Source organism: Bombus fervidus, chromosome 8, assembly GCF_041682495.2.
Source record: "Bombus fervidus isolate BK054 chromosome 8, iyBomFerv1, whole genome shotgun sequence".
NCBI lineage: Eukaryota > Metazoa > Arthropoda > Insecta > Hymenoptera > Apidae > Bombus > Bombus fervidus.
In genome coordinates this window covers 555,124-574,840 of record NC_091524.1, presented here as the reverse complement: position 1 = coordinate 574,840, position 19,717 = coordinate 555,124, and the positions used below count along the sequence as shown (strand labels likewise).

At 32.7% G+C, this 19,717-nt stretch overlaps 1 protein-coding gene across 9 annotated transcripts in view; it reads left to right on the top strand.

Moving 5' to 3' along the window:
- The window catches only part of Scalloped (TEA domain transcription factor 1 homolog scalloped), a 359,209-nt gene that overhangs the window by 327,187 nt on the left and 12,305 nt on the right, over positions 1 to 19,717 (top strand). For 8 of the 9 annotated variants that reach the window (XM_072008389.1, XM_072008394.1, XM_072008396.1 and 5 more), the window contains 2 exons: positions 5,523 to 5,653; positions 17,827 to 17,982. In XM_072008389.1, coding sequence (XP_071864490.1) covers positions 5,523 to 5,653; positions 17,827 to 17,982 — 287 coding nt within the window. The remainder of the gene's footprint in view (positions 1 to 5,522; positions 5,654 to 17,826; positions 17,983 to 19,717) is intronic. The other variant, XM_072008398.1, reaches the window with a different exon arrangement.

Here is a 19,717-nt window from a genome sequence, read left to right as displayed (position 1 = left end):
TCTGTTGTAAGTGGTAATGTGTCTTGATGTCGGTTCGTTCTGACTTGTGTTTACATTTTTTTTACTGTATCAAACTTACGTTTTTTGGTGCTGTTGGTGTGGTTTGGAAGGTGGGTGATATTATCCTTTTGCCATGGAAGAGGTAGAACGGTGCGGTTGTAGTTTTGTTCGTGAGAGTCTGATTTGGTTACTTGGACTATCTTCGAGCTAGTTAATTCAAATAGAAATAACTAGTCGAGAGGCTATAATTTTTTTTTTCTTTTTTTTTTATTTGTTTTATTAAATTTTTACAATTTGTCCAGATGGACATTTGGTAAAATGTTGTAGCTTAGAGAATAAAAGAATAAAAAAATAAAAAAATAAAAATAAATAGAAATAAATAAAATATAGCATGTGGATGGTTACCCCCAGCGGGGTTCCATCTTCTACGTTTCCTATTGCATCTCTATTTCGAGGTCTGCGGGATGCTTCCTCTTCAGTCTTCTTTCTATTTTGGTTTTATTTGTTTCAGCAGCCAGCTGGTTTGGGTGTGCTGCAAGTCTTTCTTTGTACTTTTTTGCGTATCTAGCGATTTCCTCTTTGACTGTTGGAATTTTTAGATCTTTTCGTAGGTCTTCATTTCTGACGTACCATGGAGCGTTAACTATTGTCCTTAAAATTTTGCTCTATTTCTATTTTGCTTATGTGACTCATTGCTGCCGTCCCCCATAATGGGACTCCGTATGTCCAGATTGGTTTGATTATTGTTTTGTATATATTTAGTTTATTCATTGTGCTTAATTTAGATTTTCCATTGATTAACCAGTACATCTGCTTCCTTTTTGCACTTATTCTGTTTATTATTGATTTTATATGGTGCTTCCATGTAAGGCGTGTGTCTAAATTTATTCCCAGATATTTGACTTGCTTTGTTTGTGCTATGTGGGCGCCGTTCAGTTGAATATCTGGTGTTTTTCCTTTTCTAAGTGTAAATGTTATGTGGTTGCACTTGCTGGTGTTCACTTTTATTTGTTTGTTTTGCAGCCATTTTTCTATTTTTGTAGTGTGTTCTTGTAGTAGTGCGGCGGCCGTTTCTAGATTGGCATGCCTCACTAGTATGGCCGTATCGTCCGCAAACGTCAGTGTTTTACTGTTGACAGTTGTTGGTATATCTGTCGTGTATAGTGTGTATAATATTGGTCCTAAGACACTTCCTTGTGGTACTCCTGCCTTGATGTCCTTAATTTCAGAGTATGCATCATTTATTTTTACTACAAAGGTTCTGTTGTTTAAGTAAGATTTGAGTAGTTTGTAGATTTGTTCTGGAAATTGCTTTTTGATTGTTTGAAGAAGTTTTTCATGGTTAACTTTGTCGAATGCTTTTTCGATATCCATAAAGAGTGCTGTGCAGTATTGTTTTGTTTCAAGCGACTGTAAGATTTCATTGACGAGTCTATGCATTTGTTCTATTGTGAAGTGTTTATTCCTGAATCCAAATTGATGGTTTGGTATTAGTTTTTCTTTTTCTATTGTTGGTTTTAAGCGGTTATATATTATTTTCTCTAATAATTTGGAAAACGCAGGTAGTAATGATATCGGCCTGTAGGATGCAGTTAGATGTGGGTTTTTGTTTGGTTTGGGTAACATTACTATCTGTGCTATTTTCCATAGTGTAGGAAAGTACTGTATTCTTAGAATTGCGTTAAATATTATCGTTGTTAGTCTTATTGCCTTTGGGGGAAGGTTTTTTAAGATTTTCCCATTGATCAAGTCAAATCCTGGTGCTTTACTTGTCTTTGTTGCCTCAATTAAGTTTTTAACTTCTTGCGCTGTTGTGCTGAGTATGGTGCAGCGTTTATCAGTTGTGTTGCTGGCATTTTCCACTTCTTCATTTGTTTGCCATCCAGGGATGCTGTTATTAATTTCATACGGCGAAAATATATTTTGTAGGTGCTTTGAGAATTCTTCTGCCTGTTCTTCGTTGGTTCTGGCCCATGTGTTGTCCATTTTTCTGATTGCTGGTATTGTTTTTACTGTTTTCTTAATTTTGTTAGTGACTTTCCATAGGGAGTAGTCGGTATTCTCATGCGCGGATAGTGATTCGATGAATTTTGAGAATTCGTTATTATGATGTTCCCTTATTTTATTCTTTAGTTCCTTTGCAAGTTTATTTAGGTTTTTCTTGTTTTCTTGTGTTCTCTGTTTTTGCCATTTTGCTTTCGCTTTTCTTTTTTCCCTGATTTTGTCTAGGATGTCCTGCGGAATAATTTTTGATTGCCTGCTATTTGTTTCATAGGTGGTGGTTGCCCACGCTGCTTCCTGTATTATTTCTGTCAAAGTTGCTACTGCCTGCTCAATGTGTTCAGGTGTTTTCAACGGGATATTGCAGTTGATTTTGTTTTCGATCAGCTCTTTGAAAGTTTGCCAGTTGGTGGTTTTATTGCAAAGCGACTCTGACTTGTTATAAAGTAGTGGTTTGCTTGTATATTCTATTATAATTGGTGTATGGTCGGAGTTAAGCTCGAGGCTGGTTGCTATTTTTAATTTGCTTACATTTAGCCCTTTTGTTACTGCAAAATCCAACAGGTCAGGTATTTTATTGGGGTCTGTCGGCCAGTACGTTGGTTTTCCTGTAGATAGTACGTTGAGGTTGCTGCTTCTAATGTATTTTTCCAATGTTCTACCTCTCGGCGTGCTAATTCTCGAACCCCATAATGTGTGCTTTGCATTAAAGTCTCCTGCCGCTATATATTTGTCGCCTAAGGATTGGAAGTACTCTTCCCATTTTTTAAGTGTCATTTTGTGTCTCGGAGGTACATGTACTGCTGACATCTGGAAGTAATTGTCATTGGTTTGTATTGTGACAGTGGTTGCTTGTAGGTGTTCTTGATTTGTTTGACTATGTAAGTGATGCTTGATGTCATTTTTTATTATTACTGCAGTTCCTCCATGTGCTTTACCTGAGGGATGTTTGGTATCGTATATGGTGTAGTACGGTATTTTCATGTAGTTTTTTAGGGTGAAATGTGTTTCTGAGACAAGTAGTATATCAATATTATTTTTATACAAAAATATTTTAGTTTCGTGGGCTCGCTGTTGCAAGCCATTGGAGTTCCAGACTATTTTCAAAATGTCCATCTCTATTTTTTACTTAGCAAGTTAGTGAGTAGTTGTAACATGATTGTTGTTTGTTGTGCTTGTTGTCTTAGTATTGTGTTTAGATCACTTACCATTTTTCCTAACATTTCCATACCTTTAATGGATTGTTTGAGCATTTCTTTGATGTCTGTAACGTCTTCGATGTTATTGTTTTCATTCTGATTGTTTGTAAGCGTTGGTTTGCTAATGTTTTTAGTTACTTGTGCGTAGCTTCGTTTACCTTGGGGATCTATGTTTCTGCTTATAGCGTTTAGTTCGTGTTGTGCTTTCAATGTTGTTTCATTATCCGTTATACTTTGTTGTGGTTGATGGTCATTGTGTGATCTGTTGCGAAGTGGAGGAAACAGTTTACGTTGTATTTGTTTCCTTATTTCACATCCTTTGTAGCTGGCTGGGTGGTTTCCGTTACAATTATAGCATTTAACTTCTTCTATTTTTCCTGTGTATGGGCAATGTATTGTTAGGTGATTTTTTGCACATTTAACACATGCCGGGCTTCTGTTGCAATAATTTTTTGTGTGTCCGTATTGTTGACACCGCATGCATTGTGGTATATCTTTTTTGTAGCATGGTGGTTCCACTGTTACAATTGTATTTAGTATTTTTTTGATTTCATAGATTTCCTTGTTATTGGTTCTGGGTTCCAGTTCTATTAAGAATAATGGCAATGGTTGCTTCGTATCGTATCTTGTCATATTGTTTATTGCTCTTGTTTCATGGCCAATTTTTCCTAATTCTTCACTTAATTTTTTTGTGTTAGTTTTTGGATGTAAACCTCTTATAACTATTTTATAGCTCCTTTCTGTTTTGAGTTGGTACGTGTGGTATATAGCATTTTTTTCCTTTAGTTCATTTATCACTTTCCTATAAACTTCTGGGGTGTTTGTTTGAATTTTTACTTGTTCTAATTTTGTTTGTTTTATTGTGTAGTTATCCTTCCCGACTACATTGTTTAGTAGATCAATAAGCGGGTCTATTATTTGGGCCTCAACAAATATTGGTGGTGGTTTTGATATGTAAGGTGTTTTAGTTGTGGTTTTGCTTGTCGGGTCATTGTCTATTTCTTCCGTTAGTGAGCTGAAGGAGTTTCTTAAAGGTAATTCTTGCAGCCATCGCTGCTTTCCTGTATCTGGGTTTCCTGCAGTATTTGTGCCTGGAATTATTTTACGTTTTTTGCTAGTCTTTGCTAGCTTCCAGTTTTCGTCCTGGTAACTTATTTTGTTATCGTGTTTGTACTCCTCCTGTCTCCACTGCTCTTCCATTTCTTCTGTTTCCATATCATTTTGGTTGTTATTATTTTGCTGTTGTTGCTGTAAGCCTGGTAAATCTAACGACCCTTTTATATAATATTTTTCTCCTTTGGTTGCAATCTTGATTGTTGATATCTGCTGCTGCATTGTTTGTCACTATCACTATTCGTAGCACTTCTCTGAATCACTTGACTGGAGCACACGTTTGCTTACACACATCTGTTCGCCTCGGTTGCCCGAGCGATACTCGATGAGCGATACTCGATGAGCGACCCTGGCGCGAAATTCCGACTTATCGAAATTTTGGAGTAAAGGAGGTTTAACGAACGAAACTTCGACATAGACGGAAGCTTTATATGAAGGCACATTTACATTCACCTTTGCAGAAAGCGTTAGAATTTTAAGATTCCTGTTAGAACTCATTTTATTCAATATACATAAATTCAAAAGTAAATGACGTGGAAGATGACAGCAATTATATGTTCTATTGACGAAAAACGATTAACTTCCATGGATATGCACGTAGCCGAAAAGCGAAGAAATAGGCATACGGCTTGTGTCGTCTACTGTTTTCCGCCTTATGTGATATTGAGGCAATTCTAACAGTTGGAAGACGAGGATACAATATCGAATTGCAGAAACAGGAGCGATAGAAGTTCAACTTATAAAGATGAATTTAGAGTTGCAAAAGTCTGCCTATTCTAAACTCGAGTTATAGAGGTAAAATAATGCAGATAGCATATAATTCGAATTAAAGTAAGTTTTATTCCTACTTGTAGAATTTTTCGTAGCGGAGTGGAAGGGAATGGAAAAAATTGTAATCTTCTTATAGAGGTTTGACTTATCGAGGTTCGACTTCGAACATTTTCATAGTATCAAATTTTTATAATCATGTGAAAGTACTATTACATCATAAGAAATTTAATACATGTATCTATACTTAAACGCAGTTAATTAATATATAAATGCTATAACAAATACGAGTGCCGAATGATTTGTGGATACTTTTTACACTGTATATCATCTATAACTGTATGATCCAACGATACTACCAACGATACTATAAATTTGAAATGAGTCAGAAATGAAGAACAAATGCAGTTTTCTAAACACTTATTTTTTGGTGTTTTTCAGGTCGAAACGAGCTGATTGCTCGTTACATCAAACTGAGGACAGGCAAGACGAGAACGCGAAAGCAGGTCTCTTCGCACATACAAGTGCTTGCTAGGCGAAAACTTCGCGAGATCCAAGCGAAACTCAAAGTGGTGAGTATCTGAATACCTCTTGTACCATGTATTTTTCTTACACTTTTATTTTCATTTTCCGTTTATTTTTTCATCTACATATATCTGTACCTAATAAACGCGTAACAAAAATGTCAAACATTTTTATCGACACTTATATACGCCTTGCAAAGGTAAAACGTAATCATTTTATTTAAGCAGTAATAACAAAATTTATTATTTCTGATTGTTTAAAAATGAATATTCGCATTACTATTAAATTGTAGTATTATTTTTGAAAGGAGCAAATATAGTACTAAAAATCATTATGTTTGTTTGTTCAGAGAAATTAGTAATAAAAAGTATCATTTTTACTTGTTTAAGAAGAATTATTAAAAATTATTATTTATATTATCTGGCGATGAAACATTTTAAACATAATTTTATTTAGCCTTATACCTACTACCACTCATAAGCATTCGAATATGTGGAAATTAAATGTGAACAACAGAAAAATAATATTTGATATATGATAAATTTTCAGAAGACTATTTCACACTAAAATTATCTATTGCAATATTTATAAATAAGATGTTCGAATTAAACATCGATTTATGAATGTGTTTAAGGGAAGAAACATGCAAAATAATGTGAAAAGTAAAATTATTTTGACAATTTTTTTCGAGCAAACAATGCAAGTAAATTGATTTATGTTTTGCCGTGATGTATTGAAACGTGACAAAAATTGTTGAACTAATTTTACCAATCTTTCTGTTATATTTCTTTTCGAAGGATATGCTACAGCTTTTACATTAACAACAGTACATAATTAATGTGAAATCAAAGCAAAAATATTTAAGAAATGTTATATAATCTAAATCCGTGTGTGTCGCAGGGAGGGCATGTGAGGAAAAGTCAGTATCTTAGGATAAAAATATACAATACACCTCTTTTTAAAAGAAAACATTAATAAAAAGAATATCTTTTAGTAATTTAATTATGTTATCATTATTTCATCTACTATACCAGATTAAAAAAAAAAAACAAGGAAGCAGAAAGTAATAATTTATAAGAATTATATAGATATATATAATTTGTAAAAATTTATTTATTAAAAAGTAATAACAATCTTTAACCTTAGATTTAGGATGTTTCGTAACACATTGAGACATGGAGTATATTCTAAATAGTGGATCAATTATTGCACTAATGCATGACTTTTCTATAATTTACATACAAAAATCAATCTTTCGCATTGTAATGTTTTAGAATAGTTACATAACGCTAGAATACCTATAAGGTAGTTTATAAAAATTAAAGAAGCGTTCAAATATTTTTGAGCAAAAACAGAGACGAAGACTATCTACACAAAACAGAACATGATTTATAACATATAGATCATATTTTAATTTTATAGGAAAGAAATTTTATGTGAATATTTAAAATGTAATGATATTTAACACAAAAGAAACATTTCTTATTCGGTTTTTGTACTATAGTAATTAATCCTGCTAATATTAAAAATATCCATAGATTTTACAAAACTTCGTGAATTTATCAATTATTTAAGAAATGTTTTATTAATTCGAAACATTGTTCTCCTTTTCAACTATGTTATATGCATTAATACATTGTTGGCCGGAGACATATCAATATGCATTGTGTTACCTGAATGTTGTTGAGCGAAAACATATTCCGACGTATTTACAGAAAAATATGCAGTTAAAACCACCGTACGAAGTTGTTATAATGTAAAATTCATAAAGTGTTTATCATTCATCTTCTATCATATTAGGTTTCTCCTACCCTTTTATGTACATAAATTATAATATTATAATACTTATATCAAATTATAATGTTATAAACATAATTATGTTATGATTTGATTTTCAAAAATGGCGCATCGCGAGTTTTTCGGTGAAGAAGCTGAATTTTATGCAGATACTTTGATTGATTATCCGAATGACAATACTAGTGATTCGGAAGATGATAGTCATTTAGAAAATATATAGTTATGATTCACTACGATACGAATATTAGACTAATAAAAAGATGTATAACCTCCGTAATCGATTCTGATACTGAAAGTGAAAATGGCACTCACGGTGTTGGAGAATGCTCTTTTACTTTCATTGAAGACTGAATTGAAAATATACAGAATATTTAAAAATTAAAATTGCATTAAAAATAACCGATCACAGGCTATTCTGCATAAATCATCCGGTCAACAATGTGTTAAGCAAGTACTCTCTTTTAAATAGATATCAGAAAAATTTATAAAAATGCATTTATTACATTTTTCTTTTGTCATTTTCATATACAATTATCTGACTCTAATATCTAGTTTTCGAAAACAGCACATCCACGCATACGACACTTGATATTTTCAATTTTTCGCGTCAGCTCATTTATTTCTCTCTCTCTCTCTTTCTCTCCCTCCTTCTGTTCTCTCTTTTCTCTCTCTTCTCTCTCTCTCCTTCTCTCTCTCTCTCTCCTTCTCTCTCTCTCTCCTTCTCTCTCTCTTCTCTCTCTCTTCTCCCTCTCTTCTTCTCTCTCTTCTTCTCTCTCTCTCTTCTCTCTCTCTTCTATCTCTTACACAAATTTTTCTTTTTCATTTGCATCCCCAAACGATTCGTGTTGCTCCAGAATTAATTGTCAATAGAGAATTCGTTCGATCAAGAACGGCGTGCAGGGAGGTTTGTAGCGGAATAAATCACGCGTAAAAATGAACCCGGGCCCGTTTAATCAACAGCTGAATTATTAAAGCGATTTGGGAACAATTGCGCGGCTGTTAATAAATCACAGAACGCTGCGTTTGCCGCTTTCATTCGGCGATGAGGACCGTCGATATAAACCGGAGGAGAACAGAGAGACAGAGAGAGAGAGACAGAGAGAGAGAGAGAACCATGCAACACAGGACTGTTCGTACAGGGAACAGTCAATAGTGAATGCACAAATATAAAAAGAAGACAAAACGAACGTGTAAATTAAGCAATTCGACCGTGTTTTACGCAGTTAATCAGCACTAACGTATAGAGGTACGCGTTGCTGAAGCATGAGTTTATTTCCAGCTTCGATGTATCTGTCACGAGATGGTGGAAAAAAGCAGTTAATTTCAACCGAAAGGAATTTGTTTGGATACGTGATTTTGGAGAATCGATTTCGTTTTCATAATGAAGACAATTATAGGGAATAAATTATCATAAGAAATTAATAGAAATATTGCTATAAAGAAAATAAAACAATAAAAAAGGATTATAAATAGTACAAGAGAAGAAATGAACAAACAATAGTTAATTTTAGCTCAGAATTGCATGATTTTAGAATCGGTTTCGTTTTCATAATGAAGGAACAGTTTGTCTTAAATTTAGTAGCTGTAAAAAGTTTTTGGAAATATGGTTATAGAGGAGGTTTAAAAGAGAATCGTTACAAAAAGTGTTTTCTAGTATATGGAAAAAAGTGCAAAACGCGAGAAATTTTAAATTTTCAATATATCTTGAAAAATGGAAAACACTAAATAGTATATCATATGCATTAACCTAATACAAAAGATCTATTCCCAAAATACTACGGATTTTATTTATGGAAAGCTGAAAACAAATAAAAATCATAAATCTTTTTGTGAAACTATTAACAAGTCTGACTACGTTAATTAATAAACCGCAAAAAATGGGGATCAGAGTTACAAGATGTCAAAAAATTTCAAAAAAAACCTAGTGTGCACATCGAAACGCTTGGAGCTTTGTCGGAATTACAGAGCGACTGCATCTGGTACTGCAGTGGTCGCATACCGCGAGCATTATTCAGAGAAGCACCCGGTGGCAGGACAGGCCAGTGTGTGACGTAATTTTCTGGTTTCCGCGTTTCACGTGGGGTGTGAAACACCAGCCGGTGACCCTGCTTATGCTACCCAACCGGAGGCCGATTTATTCCGCGAGAAAAGAATTTTTAGGCACAGTGTTTACGTTTCCTGTGGTCACACCTTATTTAATTTTCTACGCGGTCGAGCGGCCATTAAAGACCATTCGCGGCGAACCGTACCGTCGCCGTATTTTTTCCAAAATTCGCCAGCGTTCTCTTATCAAAGTTCTCTGAACCACTGGAAACGACACCGTTAACTTCCGTGGAACGCAAAAATTCTCCAAGTTTGTGGTATGATATCCTAGGACAATTGAAGAGTTCGTAGGATTTTTTTTAGAGGATTATATGGAAATTGCCAATGAATAGCTTTAAAATGTACGTTTACTGTTAAAGATAAAATGAATTATTACCTAATACAAAGATTTCAATGGGGAAGTTTTAATATAAATGTAAACATTTTACTAATTTTTTCATACTTTATTTACAAAATTTATGTAATTTATATGCTTTATATTCATTATTCATACTCACAGTAATTAGTTTCCTCACTATATTCTCACGATTTATGAGTGAAGCTACATAATAAAATAATTAATAGGAATATTTTTTAGTTATTAGAGACAATGAATAAGTAAATAATTGAACCGAACTAATAATTTTACAAACGATTACAAAACAGATTCATTCTTATTATTTACTCTATATATTTATAGTAATGTAGATATAAGAAAGTATTCATAGTAATGAATATGTAAGAAAATTGATAGTATCAAATCAATCGATAAATTTCTTTCCATGTTCGTTATAGTATTCTAATTTTACTCGTAAAAACTGATCATTATAGCATCCATATGTTTTAGAATCGTTCGTCGTAGCAATTCCTACTGTATCAAGAACGTGATTAGTAAATAAATACCTACATTTTTGTTGATTTTCTAATCTTAATGCCATTTTATGATTAAACAGAAAAAGAACATACATTGCGTTAGTAACATATTTGATAATAAGACAAGTGAAATCTTACGAATAAATTGTACAAATTACAAATTAGTCTGATCATCGTATTTGACGAAAAATGATAAGTGGTAAAAACGAATTCTATATAACTTATAACTTGCATCTCATTAATTTAATGATATTTACTGATGTTATAAGATACACAAGTTTATATCTCGAAATAAGTAACTCGCTATTCCTTCTTCCTTACTTGAACTCATCGACAGCGTGAGAGAACCGGGAATGAGTAAGAGGTCCGTACAAGCGAAAAGCTATAAATTTGCATCATCTAGTAGAAGACGAATAGAATATGTGTGATGCTGTCTCACTTTAGTATTAGCGATCCTGACGTGTTATACGCTCTTTTATGATTTGTCGCTATCTGGAGTCTCTCGCTCGTTCTCCGTGTTCTTTCTTGTTTCGTTCGAGAAAGAACTCAAGCCAAATAGTATACCTGTCTCATATATTTACCTCGAAGTAAGTAACTGTGTTGCTTCCGAGGGAAAGCTGTACATTTCTTTAATTACACCGTTTGAATTATTTGAATTATTAATATTAATAAAAAAATGTGTCTTTGAATTTTGATGAGTTAACTTTCCACATCAAAACTGATAAAATAATGATTAAAGTGAGAACAAAGGTGTAATAGGTCTGTCAGGCCCTGTTTGCAATCGTATATTCATATGATTTTTATTCACGTTTACACTGTACGGTTAACAATGTATCTAAAATGTATCTAAGTGGTATCATACATTTGTAGGTGACGTATGTATAATAGTTTGGAGATTAAATCATTGTATTGCACTTCATTTTACAATACATCATTTTAGCCTATATTCTGTATCTGTATGTCTAACATATAGAATACAAATTAACCCTTGATAGTCAAACATATGTCCAACCTTAATTTTTTACTGTTATAAACTTTTAAACAATTCCAAAGAATTCTATATTTATCAACATCATTATTATATTAAAAAATTATTAAAACAAATATTTTCATTCAATCCATTTTCAATAAAAAATAAAGATTCTTTTCGAAGAAGTCTATACCAGAATGTCGTGTAATTCCGATCTTTTCACTCATATTTTTTTTGTTAATATCTCGAAAATTATAGCCGAGCGATATTATACGTATGTATATGCAAAAGTTGTTCAAGATAGTGATCTTGACAACATATCTCAAGTCTATTGAAATGAGTGAGGTGTATCGTATTCTATATAATTATGCAAATTCAATCCAACCTGTTGTAGTCTCCGATGACTCAATGATACTAGTTAAGAGTTAGATCGCAACAAACTGAAAGCATTAAAACAATTAATTCGTTTCACCCTTTTTACGTATATTGGTTTCAATAGACTTAATAGATTAGTCGCCGTATACGAATTTTTCCAGGAAGCACACTCTTCGGAGAGTCAGGCCGCATCATCTATATCTCCCAAAATAATCCTGCATCGAGCATTATAGTATAATTGATTGTTGTGGTGTAAACTCTCTCTCTCTCTCTCTCTCTCTCTCTCTCTCTCTCTCTCTCTCTCTCTCTCTCTCTCTCTCTCTCTCTCTCTCTCTCTTTCTCTCTGCCCTCCCAATAACTGACGATACACCCAAAAACGGGCGAACGGCATTTCAGAATGTCGATAAACATGTCCAGCCCGTTACCCGGGCCAATCCTGCATTCCTCACGTGTATTTGCGCGATGAGGGGCTGGCCGCGGACAGGGACAGAGCGATTGTACCGTGACAGAGCGATTGTACCATAACAGAGAGAGAACAAGCGAAAATGGAAAAAAAGGAGGGTGGAAAAAATAGAGAAAGGGAAGATGGAAAATAAAACAGAAAAAAAACGAGGTGGAAGAGAAAAAAATAACACGAGAACAGCCACCCTCTCAATTAACCGAATTGATTTTCTACTGCAGATTCGTCGGTAAAGAACGGTCCCGCGGAATGAAATGGATTTTTCGCATGCAGTGCGCGCCCGATTTCACGATAATAATTTTTCCCTCTCTATCTGTCTTTATCTCTCTATCTGTACCCTTTCTTTCTCTCGTACGTTATCCCCCTTTTTTCTATTAAATTCGAAAATTCGCTCGTCTGCATTCCTTTCAAAGAAATCGCACCGCGTGCAAAATAGGAGCAGTACCTATACATTTTACATATGTATAAGAGCGGCGTGGTCGATTTTTATGTGAAGTACTGTATGTAGTTTTCTGTGTATGCGTAATTGAATTTGCGATTATGTGTATTCGTGAATGTGACGTGAGTGAGTGAAAGCACACAACCATCTGATGAATAAAGAGAAATAAGTGGCTTTTAGCCTTATAGTGGCAAATGTTTAAAATGGAAAATGTTTACGTGTAAGTTTAACTAATTATATTATAAAAAATTTTATTTCTGTAATATAGGATTTAAATATACATTTCTTGCAATTCGTAGCATTACAAAATATAGAGCGGGTTTCGAATTTTTATTAGTAATAATTACAAACTAAAAGTAGAATTAGTTATTAGAACTGCCAGAGTAGCCAAGATAACCAATTTGAAATTTTTCGTAGAAATGTCGTAAGTTTACAACGGTTTGTAGATTATTGCACTTTTAATTTAAATGATTTTTCGTAAAGTATATAAACAAAAGCTACAAAAAGAATTTTTAATACTTGAAAAAAAGTTTGATATAAATTGAAACGAGAAGTCACGCATATAAATATTATTTTTTTCATATGTTATTGAATCTTGAAATATTTTTTTAATATTAGAAAAATACGACTGAGTCGAGAACGACTAAAATAATGCAGCGAGATTAATTCCTCTGGTATAAATTTTTATTCTTTAGTCGCAAAAAGAAATTGCGGCTTGTCTGAACAGAAGTAAATCAGCAATTCATTGCAAAATAGGATAATACAATAGTGATAGAAATATTGCAAATAAATCGCAATTTGAGCGTGGAAAGAAATTAACGCCAAGGGTAGAAAAGATAATCCTCCAAAGGTAATGAAAAATCCATATATGTATATCTGCACTGGAATTGGAATCAATGGTTACTACAATTATGTCAAAAAATTTTATGGAAAAACCGAAAGAATATGATGAATTAACAAGAAAAATAACCTACCTTTGAATACCTTCGTTATTCGCTGTAATTCAAAACATCTGCCTACATCATTCTCATCAAATCAACTGGACCCTCCAAATCTCACTATAATACAAATAACAACAAAAACTTAACCAAATAACTAAATCAATCAATAAAAGGAAGCGACAATTCAATCTGAACCAATGCAGCAGCCGATTCCGCAAAAATGGTGTTCCCTTGCTACATATAAAAGAACAGAAGAGAACACAGAGAAAGAGAGAGAGAGAGAAAGGCAACAGGCAAAAGTTCACAGTTTTTCACCGTAAACGTTGACCGAAGAGAAAAGCTTTATCGCTGTGCATTGTTACGCGGCACGCTTCATTTCGAATGGGCAGAGCTTGTAATGGCTCTTCCATTACGGATTTATGAACGAAATTGAAAAGGCCTGTACCGGGTGGAGGGGTGGAGGAACGTGAGAGGGAATCATGGAAGGGTTGGTACACGCCAATTTCCCGGATATCACGGGAACGAAGCTCTCGCGTTCGCTTCGTCAGCAATTTTCGACAGCGCGGGGGTGGCGCTGATTAAAACGACGGCTTTCCGATAAAAGCACAAAATTCCCGCGAATTTCGCGACCCAAAACCAGCCTTGTTTCTGCAATCAACTGCATTGCCGTTTCACTCGATAGCGATCGATGACATCAACCGCGCTCAGGTCGGGCTTAAAACAGCGACAAAACGAAGGGGGCGAGAGAGGAGGTTGGAAATTCAGCGGCGAGAACGAAATTATGCAGGCAACCAGGGGAAATCGCTCATCGATTTAATTTTACACAGTTTGATCTGTGTGGATACACAGTAGGGAATAAATAGAAGCTTTCTTCGATCTTTCATGGGAATTTTAAATTTTTTAATGGAATATTCTTTCTTTTTGGTAGTGTGTGTTAGTAATTTCATTAGTGTTGTTTGTTATTTTATGTTATGTTTGGTTTTTATAGACAATTTATTCGTGAATTTAGGTTCTGTTTCTTCTTTTAGTTTGCTTTAACACATTGTGGACTGTAGAATTTGTGCAAAGTTTTGCGCCTGTGGCCGAGGTAATGTATCCTAATTTTCATAAAATGTGGTTTTCAATCTACTCTTCTGTAAACACAAAGGAGTATTATATTAAGGCATACGTGCAATTTATATAGTTATAGTATAAAAATTTATATAGTCAACATTAAATACTAAGATTTTATTAAGAATAAGAAATATTCTTAAAATGTTAAGCAAATATACATGTGTAAGAAAATGAAACTTTAGTTCTGGTTATTCTTAATGTTACCAAAATTGTACGATCTTTCTGTTAAATTATAATTGTTTAGTAAACATATAATTTAATCCTTAAATGCATAATATTGTAATTCGGGAACATAATGTAGCAGACATACATTTCTAGTATTTTACCAGTATTGGAATATATTTAATACCATAGACAATATATACCGGAGTGTGTGTAGTAAGATATCGTTATAACGGAATAAATGGAGTTTCTATATCCAGACAAAAATTAGTTTTTGTTTCATAGTTTTTGTGTGCTATAAATCTATTATGTCTTTTTTTACATTTACGATATTATAATGCTTATATTTAAGATGTTAAAATACTTTAGAAATCGTACTATGCAACCAATAGAATATGCAATACATACGTTACTTTTTCGCAATAATCCAGAATTGTGCACATATGCATGTCCTATACATATAGTCATTTGGCAACAGACAAAATTCTAGATAGAAATATACAAAGCTGATTTATATTAGAAGACACTTCATCGATTTTGGTGACCTTAGAATATGTTGCCAAGGTCATCATTCCGAACAAATTTTCCATATACATGTTACCACCGATTGGCCTTAGTTCCTGAGATGTTTACAGAAAACTTCAATAAAATTTAGGTTTCTATATTACGATTACATTTTATTCTGGAATAAGCGGTCGCATTTTTATATAGTTCAATTATATAGTTATCGATGAGAAAAATAACCAAAAAATAATGGATTATGGATTGGGTTAGAGTGGTATACAATGCTAGCGTGAAATAATTTTCGATAAATTTATTGATATATGGAATATTGTATTTTATTTTGATGATTTTATAACACATTAAATCTACAATTCTTAAATGTCCCGTTTTCTTTGGAAAAATCATTCAGTGGTGAAAATACTGAATCATAAAAGTAAAATTTTTGGTAGAAGCAAATTAGAAGACTCAAATGCTGTTATTATTAGAAGAGAAATATCTGACAAATAGTTCAATTAATATACACAAATTGTATAATACAATTTCCTAAAATACCAATATATATGTATATTTATCCTGAAAAAATGACAATAACATATTTGCTTTAAGTATTCCAATTAAACGAAACAAATTTAAACACGATAAAATAAACATTACCTGAACAATTCTTTTCTAAATACTTACTTTTTTTCTAAAAAGTATTTGCTTTTGCAACTAATCAAAGTCGATCGTAAAACCAAGTTATTCCGAAAATTTCCTTCGCAAAAGATTATCACCACCAATTATCATCGTTAACTCCTTAATCAAATTTAACTCCTTATCTTGTGATTTTCTCAGTTCATATTTAAATGAATACAAATCAATTATTATACAGTCAGTCACAAAAGTCTACATACTCCTTTAGATATAAAATATTATAGTAAAATTAATTGAAACGTTAACGCTGCAAATTTTTTTGACACATTAAGGCGCACATTGTTAAAATGTAACACAATTTATTATTTTCACCTTTATTAAAAAAGAAAACATAAAAGAATATAAAATACAATATTACAAAAATTACATACATCTCTTATGTCTAAATTAAATCGCAAAAATAATAGGCTTAATACTATGTTAATATTTTGCAAGCCTTCCCCTCATCTTATATAAGCATCAATAATGTTCTGCTAACTCTTTGGCGTTGAAAAATTGACGATTTTGTAATTTCGGATGTAACTTTATCCAAAGATTTGTGTTACATGTTTTAATTTTTATAATTATACTTTGAAATACATTAATAAATACCTAATAAAAATACAATATGCATGAATTATCCATCTGGATGAATTTTCAAATTAGATTTCTCGAAAACTAAGCCCCAAACAAAAAAATTTTATTCTATACTTTTTTTATATAAATAATTTTATAAAAAATTATTTCGTGCCCCCTTATATTATTATTCAATAAATTAAACTTTCTATAAAATCAGAATTATAGCTACTGCAACGATTATGATTTAATACGTACGATAACCTAACACCTAACTAGTATCATTAGGTGATATGTGAACAGTTTGAATTGGATTAGATTAAGATTAGGCTACTTAATTTCCGGATATTTAAGTTTAATTTATATTTTACATATTACACCTTAGATGCCATTGATGTTTTTTATTACCAAAAATACAAAATATAAATTAAAAAACGTATTATACAATTAAATAATCTAAGCTAGGTTATTAAATTATTGAAGATACCTATAAAAGTTTAAAATAAGGCAAGGTTAATCACAACCATCATCAATAAGACAAGACATTCATCAGTAACAATTAAACAACAATAGCAAGTATAATCCACCGTTATAACCAAAAAATAAAACAAATATAAGAAGTTCAGAATGCTAAAGCTTAACTATCGTGAATTATAAGCACAAAAAAAATGTTAATATATTGTAATAATGAAAAAACAGATTTTGATTTATGTAATTTTTTATTAAAATCAACAAGTATACTAATATTATTAAATTATATGACATTATATTATATAAAATATATATAAATTATATGTACATTACATTATAAAAAATTCTTTATAATTTTATTAAATTTTGAACTACAACTATGTGTATATAAAAAATAAATGTATACATATATTTTCGAATGTATACATGATATTTACGAATGTATTGATTCAAAAGACTATCATGGATTGAAGATTGTAAATGTAATTTAATAAATACTTTAAACCCACGACGTGCATTTGATTCGTGTATGTGTTGCATTAAACATCAATATATCACTATATGCAAAAAATACCTGCTCTTATCTCATCAATGTACTAGAAAGTGCACTAAAAAGCCATCAGAAATAATAGATAATTTTTCAAAAACTAATATAAAAGTCTTACGAAACAGGAGAAACAATAAACTCATAATTCGCTAAAAAAGAAAACAAACAAGTACTATCATACGATCGAGATTTCACCGACAGTCGGCAATGCGTTGTAATCGGTTTGACGATTTGTTAGGATCATGCCGCCAAGGAGAAGGCGCTGCAGACTATGTCGAGCATGTCGAGTGCCCAGATAGTATCAGCTGGGAGTGCGATACACAACAAGATGCCCCCCGCCCTCGTGGGGCCCCTTGCCCTTCATGCTTCCACCCCTGTCTCCTATCCCGGAGCGGTAAGTCCCGATCACGGAGCACCCCTTGGAACAAATTTTTTTTCTGTTTGAACAGTCTATTTTTTCTGTTTACATATTACGCAACCAGAAAAATACTCCAGAGAAAAAAAGTAAAAAAGGGAGCCACGAGCTTTGGGGTGAGACGACGAGACACACTTGCTCGACACGATACGTAAAGAGAGAAAGATTCAACTAAAAACCACAGATTTCTTTTCTTTTTTACACTAGCACTAGACTGAGGATGTTTATGCAAATTTGTGTTTTATTAATTTAATTAAGGAAATGGAAACTAAGCAGAAATTTTTGGCAAGGATATGCTATACAAAAGTATACTTTGGATACTTTATATATTTTTGCATATTATATGCATTCTATGTATTTTTGCAACACTGAATTTTTCATGAATGCATAAACATTCGCAAAGTAATCATCACTATACTGCGGATTTTTGTACAAATTTATATCTTTGTAAGTGTAAAAAGAAAGATAGATATTCTAAATATTTATTTCGAATATTTTATATATTAATTATATGCTATACATTATGTACTTTTAAATTTTCCGCCCATGCATAAACATCCGCAGGCTATTTATTCATCTATATCACAACGATCGTTAGGTCAATCATAATTTTCAAGGTGGAGATGTATTACATGTATACATAAAAAGAGGTAACACGGAAGTTGATTTAGAAAATAAAATGTGTTCCTGATCAACGACGCTCGCGATCTCTCGATCATCTCTTGCCCCTCATAATCGCTTTTATTTTTCGTTGGACGAACGATCGGTGTCTCGTCGTCTTGAGGATGTAAACTTTAATTGCTATCACACACACTGTCAGTTTGGCTTCTTCTTTGACATTGTATCTATTTTCTTTTCATTCTAACCGCTTCGCCTTGTAACCGTCTCTAATCCGCTTGCGAGAGGCCGATCACACACGTGTGATTTTGTTTAAACTCACTTCACCTGTTTTTTTTAAATATCTCGTGGATAACATGTACATACACGTAGTAGAAGAAAATACTCTCATATTTGTTCTTCGTTCTGTTTGCTTCAATATCCATGAATTACTCGGTCAAACATCTCTGAAATTATTATTAATCAATTATTATCAATTCATACAACAATGTTTATTCAAAAACATACTTTGCTTCTTTTATCTCTGGAAGACTTGACCAATCATTATTTCAAATTTATCTCGTTCCTCAAATATAAATTTGTATAACAATTCATTTTATTGTATGATGATTCTTAAAAAATATGCTTGGTAAAAGTATAAAAAGTGAAATTCTATACAAACGATGCAAATAACCTCTTCACCTCTTCTAAATTCAATTCTTTAGTTCCTTAATTTTCACTTTTATATATACATCTGCATACATACACAATTACAATTTCTATCTTTTTTCTTATCCAGTTGGCTGCTGTTCTTCCTAATCTTCTTCTCATTCGCCTTGCAGCTTACTATTGTCACTTTAAAAAAGAAGAACATTATAGGACGGTAATATTAGCGGACTGTAAGAGGACAGTGTTTACACGACTTTGAAATTATCATCTCCACCTTCGATTACTCTCCTTATTATTCTTCCTGCTGTTTCTCTGTCTGTCTGGTCTGTCTGTCTGTCTGTCTGTCTGTCTGTCTGTCTCTCTGTCTGTCTGTCTGTCTCTCTGTCTGTCTGTCTGTCTGTCTGTCTGTCTGTCTGTCTCTCTCTCTCTCTCTCTCTCTCTCTCTCTC